Below are 27,081 nucleotides of genomic sequence, written 5' to 3' on the forward strand. Positions count from 1 at the left end.
GTTTGAACGAGTGACAACTCTACAACAGATTTATCCATCGGATCGCTAGCAGTGATGGTGATACAATATATACAAACTAATCTGTAATCACGATGCCTTTATAAATGACTTGTAAATTGGGATGTCCTCTCTGGAAATGTTCTTATACTTTGTTTGTTCTAAGTTGTTTGAACATTGTTATGTTGCTACTATATTATCGCTTTAGCAGTTCTAGCATTGTCGTCATAAACTTATTGATCGTTATTGCGATGAAACCATATTCACAATGAAAATAAATTTTTTCGCAGTGTCATAGATTCGTCGTTTGTCTTACCCTTACTTGATATTGTATGAGAAATTCTGAAAGTTATCCATCATGTTTATTTATTGGTCTTTGTAAAAGGAATTTTGAAAATCTGTTCATCGGTCTGTTCATAGTTCCCTTTACTTCCTGAATACTATTAGCGAAGATTTGATAGTTTAATAATTTCCTACAACCGGTATGCATATTCGGAATGGCGCTTTTTTTTCTGTAAAAAATTTTCAAGTATTGTAGGAGCATGCCAAAGCCTGGCAAGGTGTCCAACACAAAGTTAAAGTGCGTGTATTTATTTTAGCTAAGATGTTCAACGGCCTTCAACTTTTTTGATAAAGTTTAATTGCTACCTTTCCGACACGACTCATGTTTCAAATTATGTTTTCTATATTTTGAAATTGATTTTAACACAAGAGAGTAAAATAATTGCACATAAAACAAGTTTTTTAGGAACTAAATTTAAGTGTCAGGAGATTGTCAGGAATGCAGGATTCAAGTTGCACTTTTTATCATGAATTTTTATATTTTGATTTAAAAAAAAAAAAGTCATAATTTAAATTGTTGCCCATAAAACTAGGGTTTTAGAGAACCAAATTTGTGTGTCTGGAGGTTGTCAGAATGCAGGATTTTGCACTATTTATTAAAATTTTCTCGGGGGCCTTTCTTGCCGAATAACCGCCTCTACGAGGCGGGATGCGTCGCTTCGCGACCCATCATGATTTTCTGCCGTACCAATATAAATTAGGATGCTACGCCTCTGGTATGGTGTGCAGCAACTTAACTATGCACCGTACAGAATTTATGTGGTCAGCTATATAGTATACACTGTACAAAACGCTTCTTTTCAGACTAAAATATCGAAAAATAACATAAGTATGAAAGATCTCAATGATATCTAATGAAACAGCTATACCTATTACACACACACAGTGGCCTTTTATCAGAAAAAGAGTTTCAATGAATATGGAATCATATATACGATGAGACAAACGCCAACTTCCTTGACAAGTATTTGCACATGTTTTTAGTAATCATACTTGTTTTGGGAAAATAATGAGACTTCTCTTATCATCAACCTACGACCAAATCATTTCTTTAAACAACAATTATGTTTAAATTGAAGTACACATTTTTGAATATTAGGGACAACATCAACAAATCAATGAAGGATAAAAAACTTAATTCAAATAGCTTGGGGGTGGGGTCAAAATTGCTGCAATTACATTGATTTTACATATATCCTTATTGGTCAATCGATTTTTCCAAAATTAAGTGAAGAGGGGGTCAGTGAAAAATCTATATGAATTAAGATTTTTATCCTACATTGAACTTTTGATGTCGTCCCTTATGTAATCAAAACAAAAATGTTGTTACTGTGTCAGGTCAAAATCGATCATGTCCGCTTGTTTAGTACCTATATCCACTGTAACAATGATACACGGTGTTCAATGTCTTTCAGAAAAATTTCACTTTTCTACATTGTAAATACACCTGATATCACAAAGATAAGAGGACATAATTCAATAAATCAACACATTTTTTTGGTTTTTTTAAGGTACTGAAACTTACTTTACACATAATACAAAATCTCCTCTTATAGACTGACTCTCTCGGACAAGAAACACACCAGGTTCTTTTTCTGGTATCAATATTTCATTGGTTTCTTCTCTGTTTAGTGGACCGAAGTACCAACTGAAATACAGTAAATAAAATTACATCAAGGAAAACCACATTGGGTATACTTTTTTTCAATAACAGTAAATTTTTGTACAATATGAAAACATATAGATAATCTATTTTCAATACTAACATAATCCACTTGACTTTTTGAGACATTATGACATCAGATGAGAAATGCATGCAATTGTTATCATGGTTATAGAGAGAATAGTTTTCCACATTAGACTTTTGAACAGATATATCATGTTAAGGAGGGGTATTTGCGAAAAATACCAGTCGAGAGAATGTTAAATTTCACGAGCCGTAAGGCGAGGGAAATTCATTCTCAAGACTGGTATTTTTCGCAAATACCCCTCAATAACATGATATATCTGTTTAATTACACCGAATGTTAATGTACTAAAACGCATTGATGATCGTGACGTTACAAGCGTCCAGTCGGATAGAGTATTTTTTGGCAAATACCACGGCAGAAAGGGTAAAAAAGGCATATCCTTTTAGCAAATACCCCGGCGGCGTTAAAAATGAACGATATTCATTTGATAACAGTAAATTGGTGAAAAATACACTGGCTATTAACCAATCAAAAACCCGGATTCTTACATAAGGTGTAATTAAAATTTATAACTGATAATTTTTCTTTCTTTTTAATTCTGCAATAGTGCTATTTATTTAGACAGGTGAATTTATCCAAAGGGGTTATAGTCCAGACAATTAACTGAAATCAGTAGGGTCAGTCTATTTAAAAGAACAAAACCTGGAATGTATAAATTATTATTGAATTCAGGTTTTTTATAAACCTATGTATATTTGTAGTTATTTATTCAGTAAAGCATTTGTCCTAAATTTTGCCTTTTGGTTGGTATATATCTATATCAAAGCAAAAATTACATCAACATAAAGAATGTTTTTGATAAAATAATGTAAGCAGTGTGCAATACCAGTTGGTAAGCAGTCTACCAAAAATCTAATTACTACTAAGAACTACCAAGAACATAGAGAAGGAACTGTTGTTCAGGAAATAGATCTTTTAATCATCTCTTATTTATTGATGACACCATCATCTTTATGTATCAAAGCTAGAATTGGTGTCATAACATGCTCATACACAAACAGATGGATGAAAGATTGTGGTCCATAAACAAAAAGATTACTCAAACTTTCTAAGATATCTATAACTAGCCGAGGGTGATGATCCACTCCTTTCCTGTAGTAGAGAGGAGTGGGTCGTAACCCTGGACTATAAAGCAGGGTTTTCCCTAAAAATTGAGGTGGTAGGGTAAATTATGATTATAATTGGCTGTCCCATACATCATGTGAAGCTGGACGCCCATCAAGCTGTAAGCTTGGAGCCTTACAGCAGGGGTCTGGGGATAAATAGATCAAAATCCTCCATTCTCACAATCTCCTGGCACCTAATTTCATCTTTCAAATTACCATATTTTTTTTTGTATGAAAATAAAAGAAAACAAATCTCAAAGAAATTTCATTTTTTTGGGGTGTAATTGTCAGTTCTTCACTTTTTTCTTTACCTTAAGCTGAGATAACATTAGCCTTTAAAGATGTTTTTGATAATTATAAGAAATATAATTGTTATAAAATTTGAAGTTAAGTCTCACTGTCAACTACTTAATTTTTTATGAAAGCTTTGTTATAGCCCTGAGAATGTGATGATGATTATGGGAAAGAACCTAGGAACAAAAGACTTTATACAATGTACCAGGATCATCTGGATGGCAAAGATAAAACTGGAAGAAATATTCATTATTCTTTATGTGTGCTCAAAGCAGCCATGCATTTATGCATCAATCAATAAACTTGTCATAGATTAATTGTTGTTAAGTTTTATTCTAAAAGGTCCTCATCTTCAAACTCATCCTCATTGTCATTATCATCATATTCATTTCATCTTAAATGTCTTCAATGTTCAATCTCACAATTTTTGCTGCTTGCTTCATTACATGTCATTGTTTTTCTTCTAACTAACTGATACCAAGATCAGTCTGTATCCCAGCATCTTCAGTTTCAACTTCCTTTTGAGTAACCGTCTTTCCAGCTTCTTCTGACTAAGCCTTTTCAAATACTATATTTGATATTTGTTTTCCTTTTCTTCATGGTGACCCATTTTCCAGCAGTCATGAACCATCTATCAGCTTCCTCTACTTCGGGTTCATTAACAGACACCTGATGTTAAGTAGTGAGCATATCGTTCTTGATAAATTTCTAAGTCTTGTAACTCTTGTTTGATTCTTTTGATAGCACTACCATCTATTTCAGGACATGCATTGCTCACTGGCAAGATTATCACAATCTTGGAAATGTGAACAAGTTCCTGATAATTCATCATTAAATGATGGTGGCTTACCATTCTCTGCAAGCTCTATTCTAATGGACTGATACAATATATGTTTCGGATCAGGGTGCTTCACATTCTAAGGTACGTCTATTTTCCATTTGCTGAGAATATATTTAAAGCTTCCCAACTCTGCTAGCAGTTTTTTCTCCTCTGTCTGTTCTAGTTTCATCTGCCTGGTAGAAGTGATCGCCATGTTTTTAACACTTTCATTACCATAGGTTTTGAATTCTAGTGTTCCCCTCAAAGGCATACTAAATGGATGATCCGATCAAAGATGCTGAGGCACTAAAAATTGGTACATGTATACTCAAATCGAAAATCAGTAATTTATGATTTCCTTTACAGCTTTGTTCTGCCATTTGATGTTAAAGGGATGTCAGAATCAGTTGGTAAGAGATCATCAAGGCTATCCATAATGTGACCAATAGCAGGCTGGACTGATGGAAAAGGAGTATGTTCGATAAGGTCCTAAAATGGACCCATTTTTTAGCGTAAATTTCAAATTCGGATTTATTTACCAATATCACAATAAATTATAGCTAATACATTGACTGGATAGGATATAAACCATTTTATTGAAAATTTCACAATTCTGCGTTTCATTATGACGTCACAAGTTGTACTCGTATTGATTTTTTACGTAAAAATCAATGAAAATGGGTAAATTTCCATAGATTATTGGAGAGGAAACATAGAGCGCATATGTCGACAACAAAGATCTTTTAAAATAATGTTTGTGAAGACATTTCACATGTCTTATTTGAATATTAAGCTTGTCGACGCCTGCGCTCTATGTTTCCTGGTCCTATATTTGGTTGAAATCCAGGTGATTTTGTCAAATTTCACAAAAATCCCTTATCTTGACCTTTTTGGGATGTAAAAATCAACGTGTTAGAATTAAACTTTGACAAAAACAGTTCTGTTTAACTTTCTCACATGTCTTTAAGGCAACTTAAAGCATTTATTGTCTTGTAACTATGAACTTTATAATTGGGGCCAAATATGGCCCTTACCGAACTTACTCCTTTATGGTGCATTGCTGAAAAGCTTTACTGAGAGATGCCAGAATTGGTAGTATATGACTCAATACTGTAAGATCCCCAATAAATTTGAACTGTCTCATACGTTTCAACAAACCATCAGCTGTTTGGGCATCATTCAGTCAGTACTCAGAGGGTTTGAAGCACTGCTGGTAAATTCCCAAATGCTGATTTAACAGAATAATCGAATGATAACCAGCTCGTCTTACAGAGTCTCAGTACATATGCACTACCAGTGACCATGGGATGTGATTCAGTACTACAGGCAACTGTGGGCTGTGACTCAGTACTACAGGTGACCTTGGGCTGTGACTCAGTACTACAGGTGACATTGGGTGGTGACTCAGTACAACAGGTGAACTTAAGCGGTGACTCAGTACTACAGGTGACCTTGGGCAGTGACTCAGTACTACAGGTGATCTTAGGCAGTGACTCAGTACTACAGGTGACCTTGGGTGGTGACTCAGTACTACAGGTGACCTTTGGTGGTGACTCAGCACTACAGGTGACCTTAGGCTGTGACTCAGTACCACAGGTGACCACAGGCTGTGACTCAGAACTACAAGTCTCTGATTACTGGATACTAATTTCACTTTCATGCTCATTGTGTTGACCTGCAATACAAATATTTCATTCAGTAAGACTAAAAAAACACCAAATAATTATATAGGAATCAAACTAAAAAAAAATTGTGCATCATAAAGGATCTTCAAGATTGAAAAGGTTGCTTCCTGTGGAGATGCTTATATTATCATGAATATTGTTGAGTATAACATGTATAAATTTTATTCCTATCAGTTGAAGTAAACTTCAATTATCGTTCAACACAGGTAGCGGTGACAGACAGACAGACAGTTATTACTATAGAGCGCTGCATATAAATGCCGGACCTTATGTTAGAGAACAGTTAAATATGATCACAGGGTTTCATCAACTGATCAAGTCAGCTGTATATTTCATATTTTGTAGAATGAGTTTTACATTTATGACAAATAATAAAATAGGTCAACCTTTAGCTCTATAAATAATAAAAACAATAAAATCTTCACATAAATACACTGACAGATACTATCATTGGAAAGACAGGCTCAGAAACTGAAAACAATAGAATGGTGTGTACTCATAAATGAATTTATATAGAATTTAAGAAAGTGTGATTACATAAAATCTTATCAGTGGCAATGCGAAATTAGTTTCATAGCATTTTAAAAGTGAATAATTGGCCCTATATTAAAATAAAAAATTGCTGAAATTAATATTGTATACTAAAAACTGGTTTCCCTTTTTCGTATATACTTCTTTTGGTGTACTTGAACCAGTAATTCATAAACATGATATTTTAAAAGTATCCATTCAAAATTGAATGTATCATGCAACTCATTCCCTCTCTCAAACATGTTTAAGTTGATAAAAGGGATAAAAGTAAAGAACCAACACCAGTTTTACTAAAGTAAGCAATAATATAGATAGTAAGCAACCAACACCAGTAATACTAATTAAGGTACATGTACCATATTTTATTTGTAATTAGTAAGCAGTATATAGTTTAAATATCTCATTATTTACCTGGTCTTTCTGTATGATACCATCTCTTTTCTTGAATACATGTAGATGATAGATAAATAAAAAAAATTTATTTCTATAATAAACAGATTTATTTAATATCTTAGTTGATTTAATTTGCATAACTATGAATATTTATAAACAAATGACCCCCACTTTTTTTCTTATGAAACTTGTACACGTATTTCAATCAAACAATTATTTCTCAAAATCTCAAGCATTGTCATAAAACTGATGTCGCTCTGATTTTCTCTTTTCTTGTAAACAGTTCAGAAAGTAGGATACTAAAATCATTTAAACTATTGTTATTTATGGGTGGTCGACAATATTCTACTTTTGTTTTTTATCTTCATTCTCTGAACACCACATAGGCATTTAAAAAGGAACTACAACAGGTACTGTTTCCCAGATTCTTAACAACATTATAAATTTCACTTTCTATTATTTGACTGATATTATTTCGTAAAATACTATTGTCATCCTCTTGGACTTTCTTCGATTTCTTGAAGCCAAAACTGAACAGGGTATTAGATCGCTTCATATTGTTTATGACCATCTGAATATCTCTCTTGGTATCCTTGCAAAAATACATTGTACATTGCATTTTGACTTTATATAGATGACCAATCAGTGACCTGAATTCACGTGAACTATATTTAGCAAAAGGTAAACACTAATTTTACATCCTTGTTTATCGAGACAGCGACTTTGCGACAATAGGATTCTTGCCACTTGCCTGTAAACATTTAAAAAAGATATTATTTTCTTTTAGAATTAATATTTTAGTCAGAGAAGTTGCAGGCACTTGAAGCTACTGTAAATGGCAGATTTCTGTCGTCTATCGGCTACTTTGGAAAGATCTGTATGAAGGCAACTCTGACCATCAATAAGTCAACTGGGACAGTTCATAATACAAACCCAGCCAAAATATAAAATAAGAGTTTATACTAAAGAATAAGAAATGATTTCTTTGATGAAAAAGAAATGAACATGGACCTTCTAAAATGCAAAAAAATAAGTAAGTACTGATGTTAATTCTGAATGTAAAATTAAGACAGAGGCTTAGGGAAGCTGTAAAACCAAATTTAATCTAGTATTTCCCACATTTGGAAATGCCTGCACCAAGTCTTAATTGTGACAGTTGCTATCAATTCATTTGATGTTGTTTGAGCTTTAAATTTATCTATTTGCTAAAGGACTTTCTGACTTTTCTTTGGTATTTTTGTTAATTATTTTTTTCAGTTATAATTAGTAATAAGTAATATACATGTACATGTCTTGGTTGCCAACCATATGTCATCTGAAATAAGTTACAGAAGTTCCTTTCTCTAGCTATCTAGGCATGCTGCTGGCTTCACTATATATAGAAATACAGAATCGGTAGCCTAGCAATGTATTTACACAATATTTGTAAAGACTTTCAAAAACAATTCAGGTTCAGTTTTATAAAAATTTCGACAATGGGAGACAGATATTTATTTCAAACAAGAATTACAATTGAATAGGAATAAAATCAGTTATATATATGGAAATCAATATTTCCAGTTAAATATGAATATCAACGGCAATTTATTTTCTTTAGTCACCCATCGTGTTTGTTTGAACAGCCATTTTTTCCATTTTAATATATAGCATTTCAACTATGATCATGATAAAAACAGTAGTTCAATCTCAAATTTAGTAAATTAGTTTAAAAAGACACAAAATTGTACAGAATAAATAGGTACATAATTATTAAAAAATTGAATCAAAGAGCAGAATGCTCTGAGAGATACGATTGCCATAGTTTTCATTGACACATGTATAGCAGTTCTGCCAACTTTTCATTAAGCAAATGCGTGAGATTTGGCCAAAATTGAAAAGATCAAAGAGGGAAAAATATAGATCCAAGGATACTGCCGCATAAAAGCATGAACATGCGTGAGTCTCACGCATTTTTGGCAGCCCTGGTACAGCTGGATAGTATTATTTTCAAAACTAATTCAACTGCACATGCAAAATGTAATAATCTGAATAGTCACTCAACTTAAAAAAATAGCCAATCCCGGATACAAGTGTATGAGCAATGTACTTATTGTGTTTTATTTTTGTACTATCAATTCCAACTTTACTTTCCACAGCAGTCACGGAAAGTGGGAGACGGTATTTCACTTCGTATCTTATCACCGTTAATTCTAGGAGGAACCCCATTTCTAACTCTTTATATATTAATTTTTCTTTGTGTCTGTGGGCATGACTCCCTTCTGTACACACTCCTCTGTTTAAATTGAGATCGTTATTAATATAATACAACATTTATATACATCCAAGGATTTGTATAGTATACAAATCCTTGCGACATCTAACAAGTTAATTTTTCTTGACGAGTCATATTGTATTTCTATTTTGACGGAAAATACTTCCGGAAGGGAGACAACTCGAAACGATAATATGGAAGACTCCATTTCGGCTGAAGGGGTGTTATAGGTAAACACTACATTTATTTAAATTTAAATGACGCATATTCATGATTTAAAATTATGCAACAACAATAACCCTCAATAGCAGACAGACATAGAAATAATCCCATGAGTTTCAAATAAATCAATGAAGCTGGGAATCCAGAGCAACCACTCAATCTGATACCCGTTGAAATCAAGAAAACTATACACATGCGCATTAACACATAAACAAACCCAAGACTTGCGATTTGGAACAAGAACGTTTATTAAATGATATGATGAATTGTTCTTCATTTCTTTATGGGAGTACATGTACAGTATCAAATATCAGTTTCATAACGGTAAAATATGTAAAAACTCCACATCAGTTCTTATGTGACAGAAATAGAATTATCGGAATTCAGAGAACTCTCCCATTTATCAAAACTGGGGAATTCCCTCTGAAGTGTTTCTAAATTTATAAAACCACTAAATATAAATACTGCTTAATTTTGATTTTCCGTGTTGTTAAAAACAGGCATATATGTCAAGGGAAATATCAAACATGAAGATTATGAGAAGAACATTACAGGAAAGTTGTTTATGTTCAATCCTTTTGCTTGTTATTACCTTTTAAAGCAAGATAATCATAAGAATCTGAGATGTTGCTGAATGTTTAGAATAAAAGGGTTGACATGAGGGAATGCAGCCCTGAGTCGACAGTAAAAGTCTAAAGATTGCTTGAAAGCAATCGTGTCCCAAAAATGAAATCTTGACCTGAAATATTGTCCATCATCTTTGAATATTCATAACTGCAGTAAGTGATATCACATTTACGCCGAGATTGTTACGCAAATATGCCAACATGTAAATTAAATGAAATTGTCATAAAAAATATTATTGTTCAAATCATCTTACAATACTTTTGAGTTATTATAAAAGATAATGTTTATACACAATCTGTGTTGACCTATTTGCCATTCTGAGTTAACTCAGTTTGAGGTGTTTCCTTGCCGAGTTGTCCTTCATTCTTATTTATCCCTAACTTGGCCAAATCCAGTAACTTCATTCATCTGGTTCATAAGTCAGGTAAGTTATCAAATATAGTTATAAAGAACAGATTGACCAAAAAAATGAAATTTATCAGATTAAACTAAAATTGTTTCAAAAAAGTGTTCTACAATGAAACTTCTGAGGGGAGCAGCGTCAAACTCAGTCTGCACCAAAAACTTTTTCAACTACTAGTCCGAAGACCAATATTTTGACATTTTTCTTATTGGTCAAAACAAATTTTTGCAAAAACTTCCTAGTCCGAATGAAATTTTACTAGTCTGGGGCATCGGACTAGTGGCTAACCGTGCAGACTGAAACTAAACATACACTTACATTCATTGACATGCATGCATATGTAACAGTTTATTTCTTCCTCTGTGATATTTTATCCTGAGGATAATTTGTCACGGTAATTTTTTTCCAGGCATGATATTTCACAGGTAGAATTTTTCCAGAGGAGTGAAAATCTATCTGTGTTATGTGGATAGTATGTACCGGTATATATTTGGCATATCATATTTCACAGAACCTTGTGAAATATAGTCCCATTAACTAGTATGTAAGTTACTCGCAATCAATATATACCTAACTTTAATTATAAAATGTTTCACAAAGGTAGAACAAATTTGCATAATTTATCAAAGGGATGTAATTATGAGCAATTTATATTTTAAAGATATTAATATAATATATTGCTGAATCTATTTCATAGTGAAATTTTTCCTTCCATCTTGTTTTTTGTATATTCATTTATATAACAAGATGACTTACAACATGAATTTTTAATAAGACAGATAACATTTCACAGGTAAATACTATCCAGGTGTTACAAATATTAGAGTGGGCAAGCAATTTCTTTTGTTTAATCAAAAGACTGGCAAATTAAGTACAGTCAATTGAAAAAAGCAGATCAGCATTTGTAATCACTATTTAAAAAAAAAAAGAGATTATAGCTAGGGTGGGCACGAGTGGGCTGCCCACGGTGGGCCGGTGGAAAAAGCAAAATCCACCCGGACTGTTGTGTATTTGTAAACATGGTAAAGGATACTTTTATTTCTAATAACTATTCAATAAGTTAACTACCCAGATATAATTTCATTGCAAAGGAAAAAATATCCCAGGGAAATATTTTCCTCTGGATAAAAAAATAACAACAATTACTGTGACATTTTTTCTCCGGATATAATTTAGCTTTACACATAGACATAGTCCAAATAATTACAGTACCCTTCAAAAATATCGATTCGATTTCGTTTTTTTTCCGATTTCCTTGTTTCTCGGAATCACACCGAGTACCGCAGATTTCACTCCTAAAATCCTCCAAAGATTCTCTCCCATCACCGCGTGGCTGTTAATTGGTTTATTGGCCATCGGAATTACTAAAAATTAACGACGCTTGACAACATAATCGGATTACCCAGATAATTTACCTATGAACATTAAACGATCTTGGTTGCACAGGTGTGCTTTAAAATCACGGTATTAAAAATTGAAAATGTTTTCCTTTCTTTGACAGATAAAGATGTGACAATATCATTTAGAATAAGATTATTATTATCTTATATGTTTTTGTCCTATGCCATTATCTTTGAAATAAAACATACATACGAAAAAGTATGAAGAAAATACTTGTTATTTTGTGTTTCTATTACAATCCCGTCAGGTCATACATTGCGTTCTTTCAACAAGGACGATTTTGCCACAATTAGCATCTTTTATAACTTATTCAATAAGCAATATCGGCGCATTAATTGTTCATTATTTAAAAAATCAACTGGCTAATAAAATCATGTTGTTTTTTCGGTAACACGATTCATCGGATCATCAAATAAACTTAATTTATTAAGCAATGTAAAATATTATGTTTCACAACCTCGGTACATTTATACAGACTAGAATAATTTAAATTACGAACAGAAACTGTAAAATGACAGCTCTGTTGAACAAAGGAAATAACTTCAAGCTATATTGATAGCGCTCGTCATTTTCGCATTTTACAGAACGGGTTTCAAATTGACGAAAGTATTTATATCAATTTCGTCATTTAAATTTGGAAAGTGTAAAAATATTTTCACTTTAAAGTATTATAATTCTACCGGTCTTCATGCGTTTGACAAGTTTATGACGCTCAATCAGTAAACGTTTACAAAAGATGTTAAAAGTTGTGATGATAAGTAATCCGCTTATCGCTATCCGATAGGTCACTAATCCTTTAATTAATATCAAACCTCAAAATTGCCCATCATAATATTCTATTCCAGTTAAATCAGTCATCATTTTATTTTCAAAATTTCCCAAACGCCTACAATTGGCAGTTCTTTATCGTATTATTGTCATTTGAATACAATTATTCACCCGGACAATTTCCATCATAATTTCAATATTTCATCAACCGTAATTTATATTATTGACCATGGACATATAACTAATGTCCAGGCTACTTCCTTTTTTGAAAGATAAAACATTAACATTCAAATAGTTAAAGATGTGTTCTTGTTTATTCGGATAAGAATTATATTTTTTCGATTAATCAATTGTAAAAGGACCTTCCGGAGCCTCAATACGATTGCACAAAAATGTCGTTCTGCAACTTTAGAAACCTTGAATGGACTTTCCCACGGTCGTCTAGAAAGGTCATCTGAGTTTACTAGTACGCGATATTTTTTCCCGCCCTTTAAAAAACTCGTGCTTGGATAACATTGATGTTAACTATTTTTAGCATTTAACATTGTAAAGTAAGTCAAGTTCAAGTTCAACCCAAACTGTTGATAACTGAGATGTGTATCGTGGAATTGTCTTCTCACGGCAAATAATTGTTTTTAAAATCTTTTGTTTAAAATACACAAATTTACATTCATTGTGCGAAAATAAATATTATACAAAGAAGAATTAATGCAGCCGTAGAAGTATTCCTGTTGTAACCGAAATGTATTATTATCCTACTGTACTGCCAACAAATCGTAAAACGAAAATACCGTTATTATTAAGCATAACGAATGGTGAATAATATTTTCCTTTTTACTTGAATATACAAAACTTTCAGACACGTAATTTTATAATTTTCTTTAAACTGCTCAGATTAATTTAGCGAAAGTTTCCGGTTATTTTTACACAAGTATGTTCATTTCGTAAATAAACTATTAATTTACTGGTGAAGACATCGAGGTCAAAATTAAGTAGTTTTCATTTTTCTATTAAACTTAAATACAATTGAAAGAATTAACAACAACATTTTGCTTTTAAATCTTTTATTCATTCCAGCAATTAGATAATCGTAAAAAAAAAACAGCCGTAGATTTACACAATTATTACGGGGCTATTATTATGCCTAATGAATGGTGAATAAAGTACATTAAGGTTAAGATATTTTTAGATGGGCTAACAAAAAATACGATAAATTTGACTTTAGTTTTTATTACCACAAATTAAATTTAATAAGAATAGAAGACATTTAAAATTATACACCTGTTTGACACTTAAACTGATACAGTAGACCGGAAATATAATTCTTTATTACTTCAACCTTTACCTGTCAGGTAATCCAATTACCCATTCAGTCTTGTGCCGGTAGAGATCAAAGTAGGATAAGGGCAATTAATTCCTCGGTGTAGAGAGTGAGCTTGTTATCACAATAAACATTTACCTGATTTTGGGAGGGATTACTCCCAAATTCCTCCCAACATTTTGGGAGGAATATCGGAGTTTTTCGGAGTGGCTCCGACATTTTCCTCGGTGTAGGGTGTGGGAGAGTTGGTCCTCTTGAAGGGTACTGTATGAGGTCTTGGATGGCTATTTTATTTGTTTCTTTGACGCCTTTCATGGATGGAAGGCTTCAACGGAAAATTTATCAAGATGTCATAATAATTTGGACTGGTATATTGACACTCCCAAAATACACTTTAAGTTGAGAGACAACATTAAGTAACCACTGCAGCATATCTTCATTTATCATGCTTGTAGAATATATACAGAGAGTTTTTTGGCCGAATAAAATACACACAATCTTGATTATCAAAAGCAGAAAATCACCATCACGAGTATTTTTTCAGTGAATCATGAGCACTAAAATTTGGCAAAAAGAGGCGAATGGGACTCAAAAAGGGGGGTTGTTGAAATTTTCTTGCAAAAACGGTCATTTAAGTATCATTTTTAAGAATAACCTATATTTGTCTTCTGGGTCAAAGTCTGCTGCCATGTTAGCAACCTTTGACTAGAACGTCAAGACGTAAATAGTGTCGCATTTGACTTGTTTTCGTGGTTTATCAGGAAGTTCCCGAGTTCTCAAAACAAATATGGCGGCGGGCATTTGTTAAAGTCTCTAACCAAACAAAATTCATATACATTTTATAAAATGAAATTCTTTGGCAAAAAAACAAAATCAAAAACATTATATTGTATAAAACTTGCGCACAATTTATATTTTTTATTCTAGATATTTTATATTTGTTCTTGGTTTCGAGGCTACAAATTAAAAATGGCAGCCTCCAGTAGCAAAAGGATGGCGGCAATTTTCAACATGAAGATCTATTTTTTGACTATTTTAACATTGTTTATCTGTATCACATCAACACACGCTGCCCGTTTAAGTGACCCTAAGATATTGCTTCCCTATCACAGTTCTGCTATAGTCAATTATACGCTTCATGTAAATCTGACCAGGGATGAAGTAAAATTTGCAGAGTCCAGTTGCTTTACATGGTAAAGAGTTCTTGGGTTAATTCGGCACATTATCAAATAGGAACATGGTTAATTCGGCGCCCAGAATTAACAAAATGATTAATAATATGAGGCAGGCATTACCTGTAAATGGGGACGAAGTCTATGAATTATTTTTTTGTAACTTAAATATTTGTTAAAAAAAAGAAACGGAAATACCGGAACGTTTCCGATTTTGGTTCTGTTGTTAGGGATTTTAGTTGTGACGTTATTTAAATTATGACGTCATATGCAATGTAAACAAAGAAACCCTATCATCAGGTAACGTTTTTTCATATCAAAGAATTATTAAAAATGAAATTAGTATTGCGCGTTCCTTCCTATTTTATACTAGACTGATAAATATATATTTTACTCAAAGTTTCATACAAACGAGACCGGAAAAAGGAAGTACATTGTAAATTTCTGCGCATGTCCGGGATTTCAAAACACCACAAAAAAAAATTTGAACGATTTTGAGTTCATAAGTATACAATGAAAAATTCGGGAAATTTTCCCGAATTTTTTTTTTATTATTGAATTTTCTACTGTTATTGGGGACTTCGTCCCCATAATATGAGGCAGGTATTACCTGTAAATGGGGACGAAGTCTGTATGAATTATTTTTTTGTAACTTAAATATTTGTTTAAAAAAAAGAAACGGAACTACCGTAACGTTTCCGATTTTGGTTCTGTTGTTAGGGATTTTAGTTGTGACGTTATTTAAATTATGACGTCATATGCAATGTAAACAAAGAAACGCTATCATCAGGTAACGTTTTTCATATCAAGGAATTATTAAAAATTAAATTGGTATTGCGCGTTCCTTCCTATTTTATACTAGACTGATAAATATATATTTTACTCAAAGTTTCATACAAACGAGATCGGAAAAAGGAAGTACATTGTACATTTCTGCGCAGGTCCGGGATTTCAAAACATGACATAAAAAAAATTGAACGATTTTGAGTTCATTAGTACAATGAAAAATTCGGGAAATTTTCCCGAATTTTTTTTTTTATTGAATTTTCTACTGTTATTGGGGACTTCGTCCCCATATTAGGCAGGCATTACCTGTGAATGGGGACAAAGTCTATGATTTTTTTTTAAATCAACAATACACCTTATCGCTATTTGTCCGCCATTGCTGGAAATCACACAGGTTCCCGTAAAATTTTGACGTCATAAAACAAAATGTCTGACGCCACAATGGAAAAGTGATTGTTGTTGACGTCAAAAGTTCAAGCGGACGGGTCAGCCGGGAATAGCGATAAGGTGTATGTTAAAAAGAGAAACGGAAATACCGTAACGTTTCCGATTTTGGTTCTGTTGTTAGGGATTTTAGTTGTGACGTTATTAAGTTATGACGTCATATTCAATGTAAACAATGAAACGCTGTCATCAGGTAACGTAGTTTTAATAACAAACATTTTTTTTTAAATGAATTAGTATTAGTTCCTTTCTTAGACTGATAAATATACATTTTATTCAAAGTCTCATGTAAACAAGATCGGAAACGGAAGTAGATTTCTGTGCAGATCCGGAAATTCAAAAACTCGACAAAAAAAAATTGAACGATTTTCAGTTCATTTGTACAATGAAAAATTTGGGAAATTTTCCCGATTTTTTTTTATTGAATTTTCTACTGTAATAGGGGACTTCATCCCCATAATATTTTTTTTTGGAAAAAAGAATTAAAAAACAAGAATTTTCGGTCCATTGGGTCCAGTTTATATATCTTCAAACAATTAAATGCTGTCTTTAATATGAGGCAGGCATAACTTGTGAATGGGGACGAACTCCGTATGTATTTTTTTAAAATTCAAACATGTTAATAAAAGAAACCGAAACACCGTTATGTTCCCGATTTTGGTTCTGTTGTTAGGGATTTAGCTGTGTCGTTCTTTAAGTTTTGACGTCATATTCAATGTAAACAAAAGAAACGCTTTCAACAGGTAACGTTTTTTTCATATCAAACAATTATTAAAAATGAATTTGTATTGAGTTCCAATCTTATATTTTACTAGACTGATAAATATATATTTTATTCAAAGTCTCATGCAAACAAGACCAGAAAAGAAAGTAGATTTCTGCGCAAATGCATGGAAAACAGGAACAGGAAGTAGATCTAAAAAAAAAAAGTTAACGATTTTGAGTTCATTAGAAGAATTTTTTTGATTGATTTTTCTACCATAATAAACCATTTTTTACTTATACACCTCATCCCAATTTGACTGCCTTTTACTTAACTGGACTTCACACAGGTCCCTTTAAAATTTTGACGTCATAGTAAAAAATAGCTGATGCCACATGTTATCTGTGGATTTAACATATTAGATGTTAGTTATATTTGACTTTGTCCTTAATTTACATTAATTTATAAAAGATATAAGATCACGTTCTAAATTATTGCTTCGCATCACGGTGCGGAGCTATTAGTTTCAATCGAAATACACATCATCTTGAATAAATTACTTATCTTGTATAGATTCTGATTGGTTGCATTTTCAGTCAGGGGACTTACTTAATTGAGTGGTTTTCTAAATCACTGATTCAAGTAACATTATTTCCATAAAGGTTGGAAGTAAGAGTTGTCTTTCTTTAATAATCACCTGTTTAAGTAGTACAAATTAATCACTAGAAAAAGTGATTTAATTTTATTGTTGCTTTAAATATAGAATACTAATGATCCAGGGACTAATTATGATGCTAAAATTATCAGAACCAACATTTGTGTTGTCAAGGATGACCAGGTCATTTCAGGTGATGACCTTGTATTGAATCTAGGATAATGACATAAAAATCACTTGTTTAGGTATCATACCTTAATTTCCTACCCAAAAATAACTTCTTTAAGTATCATTATTTTAATAACCCCAACTAATTTCAACACCCCCGAACAGTGAAAATTTTATCGCTAACAGTAGAATTTTATTACATAATCTGAAAGATGAAACCTTGAACTTTACAGGAAAAATACTGCTACTGCTGGAAAAATCTGTTAAGAAAGTATCAGTTCATTATGCAAAGCCATTATTATAGAAATTTTGCAACTAAAATAGAATTTGCAGATAAATGATAGCATCAAAGGCATAAACCTTGCTACATAAAAGAAGGAAAAAGTTCATTGTTTTCCAATTTTCTCCTGACTGATTATAATGAGGCTGAGATACAGCAACAGCTTTTGGCTTAGATGAGTTAAAGAATTACAGACTTTTCTCGTCCAGGATAAGACATCAAATTCCGGAAAATTAACTATAACTTTAAGTTTATTTTTCAGGAGTACAAATACACCAGAAACTGCATCTTTGACACTGGTTAACAGTACTGATGGAGAATGTGCATTTTCTGCCATTGTTTCTGTTATGTCCAAATCACCTCATCGTAAACAAGCTATCATTATGACAGAAAATAAAGGTAATGTGCCATCTCCACTATTGTTTCTTTTGTGTCTAAATGACTACATCTTAAGTCTGCCATTATATTGACAGAAAACTATAATGGAAATATGAATATATGCAATCTTCACTTTTATTTCTATATATGTAAATTAAATCACCTTATCACATTCCAGCATGATATCATTGTATATAACCAATAATTATGGTATGATTATATAATAGGCTCAAGTTTCCATTCATCAGTAAAAAATCATATACTTAAATGTTCAGTGTAGAATTTAAGTTTCTCTAAATATTTAGATCAGGTATTATACATATAGTCTGGGTTGTAAAGCTGAATATTGGATATATTATTGTAATATATAAGCTTGAATGTTTCATTGTGCAGAGGTTAAAACTTGCATTAAATATAAGGAACTCAATGGTTCTGTTTAAAGCAAATGTGTTAAAAGAATGATAGGTCCTTGACTTTTGTAATTCTGCTTGAAAAGACAGGTCCCAAACTTCAGACAGGCACTATTTTGAATTCATGTTGTGTATATATGTATCAGACTTGGGGTCAATTACATTGGAATGTAATTAATTAAATTACACATTACATCGCAAAAATGGTCAATTACACTAATTACACATTACACAGTTTTTGAAATGTAATTAATTAAATTACAATTACTTTACTAAAGTAATTAATTAAATTACACATTACATTTCATCATGATATTTTTTAACAATGATTTACATGTTTATATAATGCATGTGTAAAATTTTCATGTAAGCATTTGATAATCATTAATATAGTTATTTTAATGTTTTGTCAATTATTCTGAATCTCTCTGGTCTGAAAACAGCAATTGTAAATAGTCTTTCAACAGGAGCTAATATGGTATAAGATATTGTTTGATCAGGACATGGAAGTTTTTTTATTAGATGATCATTATATTGATAGGAGAGGGAATTTGATCCTATTAACTTGCCAATACATCAAGGGGTATTTTGACATCTCAGAAATGAACTCATTTGAATTAAACATAATATGAATAAGGAAATTATAAATGAATTTAAAATATTTTTTTTTATTTTACTTTAAAAATATAAAAAAGTGCTTGTCACAATATTGAAAATAACTTTTAGTACAAACAATGTATATAATGTCTCAATATTAGCAATATTTTGCTAATTAGATAAAATATCTGCAATAGTGGCATTGCCCCTGGACATTTTAATCTGATTAATTGCTGTTTGTTTTTATAGCTGTTAATTTTTATTTCTGTAATCCTTTTGTGTATACTAATTTGACAAAATGATTGTATGCAGTGATTTTAAATTCTAAATGAACTGTCTCAGAAAGATGTTTCACAGTGACACATTTCATTGTTTGTGTTTAATAAGGTGTTTATTACTTATCAATTTATTTAGTTAAAGATCTTTCTTAAAAACTGAACAACCCTAATATATATGATTATCACATTTTTTAAATTATAAGACTATTAAAAAAAATCTGTAGGTCAAATAAAATATATAAAAACTTAAGAAAAAATTACAGACTTCATATATTAAAAAAGCATTGATATTAATATTTGAAAAATATATATAATTTTACAATTTATATTATAAAACACAAATCCTTAACTGTAATACCATAAAAGTACATGTAATTGAAATGTAATTCAAAAGTAATTGAGCATTACATGCTTTTTTCAATGTAATTAATTAAATTACCATTACATGTAATTAAAAAAATGCTCAATTACACATTACATTCAATTACATGGAAAATTGTAATGCATTACACTTAATTACCATTACATTTTTAATTACCCCATCCCTGATATGTATTAATCTATGCAGTTATTTCTTCTTAACAGTAAAAATGTATTCATTTTATTAATAATAATAATTATAATGTAAAAAAAAACTTGTGTATTGTTTACAAAATACTGCAATGATATAAGGGTTGCATGTTCACCTGTAATGCTGGTGTCATTGGTTTGACTCTTGGCCCATGCCATATACTAATCTTGTTTTACTTTGCAGTGACTGGTGAGAAATTGAAATGTATTGTGATTGTAAAAGCTATATCTCAATTTGAGATACAGACAACAACCAGAGCTTTGTATTTGGAAGATTCTCCTGAAGAACTTATTATACAAGGATATGATGATGCAGGTAAATATGATTCTGAAGTCAAAACTATAAATGTACATTAAATGCAATATACAGTAAATGACCAGAAAAAGTAGTGTATTTAAATTTTACTTTTTATTTGAATTATATTACACCATTGAAAGCAAAAGATTTTATGTTTTTTCTCTGTCATGTATGTATTTTTATTTTTTTTTATAATTATATTTTAAATGACTGAGTAGGTGATACCAGTTTCAATTTTATGAATAAAAAAAGACCAGATGCATTCTGGCTAGTTTTACTTCGTAACACAAGGCTAAAATTACTCAATACAAAAATACTGCGGTAACTTTTTTTTTCCAATATACAATTGCAAATTAGCTTAGTTATCAGTCATATTCTCCTTTACAGTTTATATTAACTTTAACAAATTCTAATTGACATATATTGAAAAGCTAGAATACAGGTTTATCTTATCTAAGGTATTGATGCATATTGAGTTATATAACTTGTGAATTTGTTACAGGGAATGTTTTTTCCAGCTTGGCAGGATTAGAGTTTGAATGGAGCCTTTTATCAGATGCTGAAAAAAGTGAAGCTTTTGATGCATATAACATATTAAGGTGTGTAAATACTTGATTATTAGTAAACTGAAAATGTTTACAGCTCATGGAGATGTTTGATTAAGGTTAATGAGACATCAACCAAGAAAGTATAACACATATTTATGTTGTGTTTCAACTTAGACAACTCTGAATGTTATTACCTTTGATGTGTTCCTTGCTGTAGTAGAAGTGCCCTATTTAGTTAAATAAGCTTGTCATTTTATAGTCAATAGATTGGGATTTTGAAACATTTTTGCATGGTACATCACTGAAGAGACATTTATTGTTGAAGTGTGCATCTGGTGCAGTTAGATTGGTTCCATTAAAGTTTTAGATATTAACATTATGTATGTATTTACAAACTTAACTTTCCATTTTTGTACAAGTTCGTATGAGCCATTTTCAGAATGTTTTAAAAGTGACTTTTTTTTTAAAGGATTTTAAGATTCTTTGAATCTGATTATTCAGCACCAGAACATATTCGTAGAATAGAGGACAGGGGAGTACAAGGAGATATAATATTAGTGGAGGGCATACGAACAGGCAGTGCAAAGGTCAAAGCAAGAATTAAAGATGCAGCATATAAGGTATAAATCACGAGCGTCACTGATGAGTCTTTTGTAGACGAAACGTGCGTCTGGCGTATGTACAAAATTTAGTCCTGGTATCTATGATGAGTTTATTCACAACTTGTTATTTAAAGTATTTTTTTTTTAATTTGAAGGAAAAAATTACAGAAAACTACATGTGCTCTATAAATTGATAATGACACTGTCTTGCCTTATCTAAGAAGGCTATATTTGCATTGAGTTATCAAAAATTTGTTTGCAAAACAATGTATTGTTAGTAAAAAATCTTTTATCATGATATTGCTAATTTGATTCACTATATACATGCATGTCAGATTTTCAAAATAGATATATCTTTATGGTTCTGATTAGTATTTTTGAAGTAACGAATTGAAATGTGTTGATTCTAATTCACCTCATGTCTCTGTTTATATCCAGAACTTTTTATTACTAAAATACTGCATTATATCAATTTAAAAAACATAGCTATTGTTCACTTGTATTTATATTAGATTTTAGTGACTACAACTTGGTCATTGCAAGTTATTTTAATAAGAGATTTATTGAAATATAGTCTCTTTATTTTCACATTTAAGGGTTTTGTGGCATAATATACTTGTCTTGTTTTCTGTCATCAATGGTAATGTCTTTCACCTACGAATTTCTATTGCCCCTATTGTATTTTATTCTTTAATCTGATTGATACCATAACCTATAAGGGAAGTTACTCTCTTTGTAATTCATGGTTAAATCATGCCTTGCTCAATTTTATTTACAGGATGTTCCTACCTCAATAGTAAAGATAATGGTAGTAGCTAACTTGAACATCAAACCTACAGAATCTTATGTACTGATGTTTGCTACAGTAAAGTACACAGTAGAACTTGTCAAGGCTACATCTATCATAGGTATAATAAATTACTTAGTTGTAGGTTTTTTGTTGCTAGCATATGGAAAAAAAACCAGTAAATTGTCTAACCATGAAACACTTATTTGTGCAAGGGTTTAATAGAAACATAGAAATACCAATCTTCCAAAAAAAGAATTGAAATTGAGACAGATTTTTATATTCCCTTAATACTAAATATAAAGAAGAAAATATATTTGACATGAATAAAAAAACCAGAAAAAATATTCTAACATTGACTGAGCACAGCATAGAAAAAAGATGCAGAGAACTGCACAATGCACCACAATTAACAGATTAAAGCAAAGGCAACATGAGTAATAGTTTGTGGAAACATACCACTGACATTACAAATATACCAATTAAAAAATATTTAACAACAAATATTTTCAATTTCACATTTCTAAAACATGATAAAAAAGATCTATACTTAAAATAAAGATAATTAAAATTTTGTTTTGAATAATATTTATTTCCCCTTTATTTTTCAATAGTTTTGAAATTGGTTATTTAAAGTTTTTTTTTATTGTAACAGCTAAACTTTTTAACTCAGTTGAAATCTGCTTATGCTTATGTATAATCATATGCTACAAAACTTCAACATGTTAACTAGTTTCTAATCTGTTTTACAGAAATAAATATGCCATCTCCACAGTTCTTGTTAGAAGTACAGGATTCAATGATTTGTACTTTGGATGCCAGTACTTCAACAGCTACAGCATTAGAACTAGGATCTACTGAGATTGTACTCACAGATAAAAGTAAGTTGATTTGCACATGAGACTTCCTACAGCATTAGAACTAGGCTCTACTGAGATTGTACTCACAGATAAAAGTAAGTTGATTTGCACATAAGACTTCCTACAGCATTAGAACTTGGATCTACTGAGATTGTACTCACAGATAAAAGTAAGTTGATTTGCACATAAGACTTCCTACAACATTAGAACTAGGATCTACTGAGATTGTACTCACAGATAAAAGTAAGTTGATTTGCACATGACTTCCTACAGCATTAGAACTAGGATCTACTGAGATTGTACTCACAGATAAAAGTAAGTTGATTTGCACATAAGACTTCCTACAGCATTAGAACTAGGATCTACTGAGATTGTACTCACAGATAAAAGTACATTGATTTGCATAGAAGACTTCCTACAACATTAGAACTAGGATCTACTGAGATTGTACTCACAGATAAAAGTAAGTTGATTTGCACAGAAGACTTCCTACAGCATTAGAACTAGGATCTACTGAGATTGTACTCACAGATAAAAGTAAGTTGATTTGCACATAAGACTTCCTACAACATTAGAAATTGTACTCGCAGATAAAAGTAAGTTGATTTGCACAGAAGACTTCTTACAGCATTAGAACTAGGATCTACTGAGATTGTACTCACAGATTAAATTAAGTTGATTTGTACTTAAATAAGTTTTTTTAAATTACCTTTTATTAATTTTGATTTAAAAACTGTTTGTATAAATAAATATGAATGTTTTTATCGTTTTGTTTCAGATATTAAAGAAAATGATAGTTTGACAAAACCAACAGCTATGTTGTATGTTGTTACTGCAAGTTATTTGGGTAAGTTAAATTATGAGGTCAATTAATATGTAAATAAAAGTTTATCACCCTTATCATAAATTTGATAGCAGCACTTGTAGATTTCATTATTCCTTGTGATGTCAAATTAACCTTGAACTGATATTGCTTTCAAAATTGCAATTGACATTGAAATTTTATGAATGAATACCATAACTTAAGAACAGCTGTAAAAATTCCATTGTTATTTTATAAAATATTTTATATGTTTAATAAGCCAAAGATAATGTGTTTGATTTTAGCATTTGTTGTCCTGCCACACAGAAAGTGGGTGCTAGAAACTGGAAGAAAATATGAGATCCTTATAGAGTTGTATGATAAAGATAGTCACAGAATCCATCCCTCTGATGTAAGATTTTATATGTATGAACATGGGTATTATACTACCTGCATTATTGTGATGATAGGAGACTCAACATTATCACCCTTATGCACATTTACACAAACAGTTTCTGTGCTCTAAGGACTGTTCCAGAAAATACTATGCCCCCCCCACCTCCTCCCCTTGAAGGTTCGGATGGGTTTCTTGTGACAAAATTTGTTGATTTAAGATAAAAGGTTACTTCATTAGGAGTTATTAACTTTGACTTTCACTTCAAGATACTAAGATCTTATTTAAGAAATTGTTAAAAAAAAATATATATTCTTAAACTATGGTGCAATATAGATATATACAGATTTGATATATTAAAGTTTCTATATGTATGACCAAATGTCTAAAATTTAAATAAATTGGACTTCATTGGAAGTTGGGAAAGTTGGTTTAGATATTTGCATTTTGTTAAAATGATGTATTTAGCTAATATAATTTACTGTCGTTTCAGAATATAATTATCGAAGCTGCCTTCCCAAATACTTATTTTAAATTACATTACTCTACTAAAAATGGAACATACCACACAGTTACAACATTACAGAAAGGGAAAACAAACATAGATGGCGCTCTCACAACCATTATTAGAAAGGTAAATCTTATCATTTTCTGTGTGTATTTTTAAGGTCAAATTGTCTTAGTTTTTTGGGATTCAACAACTACATATGAATATAATTTTAATCAATATTTGTAAGTCTTACTTCAACATTTGATATTTAATTATCAACTAATTTTTTTATGAAGGTGTATATACAGCAGAGTTGTTTATAACTGAATTACATTGGGGCTTTGCTTTCATTGTGGTATACTTTTTAGACAGTATTTTGAATATAGGAGACACAAGAAAAAGTACTTTAATTGTTATGCAATGACGTGTGTTTGTGAAAAATTAAATTTAATTATGAAAAGTAAAAAAATATGAAGCTGTTATAGGAAGCCAACATCTTTAATTGTCTGTTATCTGGTTTATATTTCAGGATGGCTCAGAGTATGCCATTAATCCAGTAATCAAACAGAGCCAGGATGTGGAGATTTATGATCCTATTAAAGTAAACCCTCCATTGTTATACTTCCCTTGGGATCCTGTCAAAGAGACTAATCACAGATACCAGCTGAAGGTAACATCAGGAAGAAATACCGTGTGTACAGACTTCCATATCACACTCTGTACAGGTAAAAACCACTGTACAGAGTGTGATATGGAAATCTGGGTTATTTTATTGGCGTATTCAACATCATTAGACAATATCACACAATTTTCATTGGCTAATCATTAGGTAAGTGATGACTTTCAAAGGTTAAGACTATGTGCATTTTGTCCATGGCAACAGACATCTTTGATTTCTTCAATGATAAAAAAAAAACACTCACACTTTTCACCTTACAATCTTATATTTTGTCAAATTATAGTACATTGTGAAGCAAACAAAGAGTCTTTAAATGTCTGATGTTAAAGTTTGACGCCAGAAAAGGAGATAGGACATCCTACTGGCATGTGCAAAATACTTGATCAACGATTCATGGACATTTACACATCGAGAGTGTTTAACATAAGTGAAATAAGATAAAAACTTGTGAGAAATGGATATCTCATGAAATCGACTCTCTTTATTTAATTTGAATAGAAATAATAAACTTGCAGAAGGCTCGATTCTTAATATATTGAAATTAGATAACTGGAGTTGATACAAAGCTATATCCCATTCTCACTCATTATGAAACCTTTGAATATATTATGCTTATAAGGGGTATTTGCCAAAAAAAACAAACGGTTGAGCGGTAAACAGATTTTCAGAACCAGCATTATTACATAAGGTGGAAGTATATCTAGAATTCAGGCAGTCAAATATATCATTGCATATTATTAATTGTATATGATCTACTTTTACAGGCAACTGGTGGCAGTGGTGACTATATATGGTCATCAAATAACCTTGACACGACCTCTGTTAATGTGAGAGGGGAGATAACTACCAGCAACTTGGGTAAATCTACTGTTACAGCAGCAGACACCAGAAATCAGGCTCATAAAGGATCTTCTACAGTTAGTAAATGAATTTCTTCCGTTCATTAGAATTGGATGGGTTTGAGGGTTCTTGGGGGTTGAACCCCCTTTTTTTTTTTGGATGGTCAATTCATTTGAATGGGGACATATCTTTTATAAATGGCTGGATCTGCCCCTGATAAATGTAATGCATGAAATTTTGATTGCATTTTTCTCAGGAACTCCTTTTTAATCCAATTTATTCAAATTTAATTATATAATAAAGGTAGCAATGCCAAACAAACCTACATCATGCCAGGTCCAGTATCATCCCTATGACCCTCTGAATAGTTTATATGGTAAGACAATGTGTAATTCTAAATTTTGAAATCAGAAAAATATTAATACATT

At 31.4% G+C, this 27,081-nt stretch overlaps 3 protein-coding genes across 6 annotated transcripts in view; 1 reads left to right on the forward strand and 2 right to left on the reverse strand.

Moving 5' to 3' along the window:
• Nucleotides 1-14,731, reverse strand: part of LOC139480864 (adapter molecule Crk-like) — a 41,703-nt gene extending 26,972 nt beyond the window's left edge. For 2 of the 4 annotated variants that reach the window (XM_071263791.1, XM_071263790.1), the window contains exons 1-2: nucleotides 14,568-14,731; nucleotides 1,865-1,987 (exon numbers count right to left, since the gene is read on the reverse strand). In XM_071263791.1, coding sequence (XP_071119892.1) covers nucleotides 1,865-1,987; nucleotides 14,568-14,602 — 158 coding nt within the window. In that variant the 5' untranslated portion in view covers nucleotides 14,603-14,731. The remainder of the gene's footprint in view (nucleotides 1-1,864; nucleotides 1,988-14,567) is intronic. The other 2 variants (XM_071263789.1, XM_071263788.1) reach the window with 1 other exon arrangement.
• LOC139480884 (trifunctional purine biosynthetic protein adenosine-3-like) overlaps nucleotides 1-27,081 on the reverse strand; it is a 483,263-nt gene that overhangs the window by 189,459 nt on the left and 266,723 nt on the right. The gene's annotated exons all lie outside the window — the stretch shown is intronic.
• The window catches only part of LOC139480866 (nuclear pore membrane glycoprotein 210-like), a 52,225-nt gene continuing 40,016 nt past the window's right edge, over nucleotides 14,873-27,081 (forward strand). Inside the window, exons 1-12 of the mRNA XM_071263792.1 lie at nucleotides 14,873-15,105; nucleotides 18,383-18,519; nucleotides 20,538-20,669; nucleotides 21,154-21,250; nucleotides 21,669-21,819; nucleotides 22,580-22,709; nucleotides 23,341-23,469; nucleotides 24,227-24,295; nucleotides 24,556-24,662; nucleotides 25,138-25,278; nucleotides 25,664-25,804; nucleotides 26,578-26,730. Coding sequence (XP_071119893.1) covers nucleotides 14,882-15,105; nucleotides 18,383-18,519; nucleotides 20,538-20,669; nucleotides 21,154-21,250; nucleotides 21,669-21,819; nucleotides 22,580-22,709; nucleotides 23,341-23,469; nucleotides 24,227-24,295; nucleotides 24,556-24,662; nucleotides 25,138-25,278; nucleotides 25,664-25,804; nucleotides 26,578-26,730 — 1,611 coding nt within the window. The 5' untranslated portion in view covers nucleotides 14,873-14,881. The remainder of the gene's footprint in view (nucleotides 15,106-18,382; nucleotides 18,520-20,537; nucleotides 20,670-21,153; nucleotides 21,251-21,668; nucleotides 21,820-22,579; nucleotides 22,710-23,340; nucleotides 23,470-24,226; nucleotides 24,296-24,555; nucleotides 24,663-25,137; nucleotides 25,279-25,663; nucleotides 25,805-26,577; nucleotides 26,731-27,081) is intronic.

This window comes from Mytilus edulis, chromosome 7 (genome assembly GCF_963676685.1).
Source record: "Mytilus edulis chromosome 7, xbMytEdul2.2, whole genome shotgun sequence".
Taxonomy (NCBI): domain Eukaryota; kingdom Metazoa; phylum Mollusca; class Bivalvia; order Mytilida; family Mytilidae; genus Mytilus; species Mytilus edulis.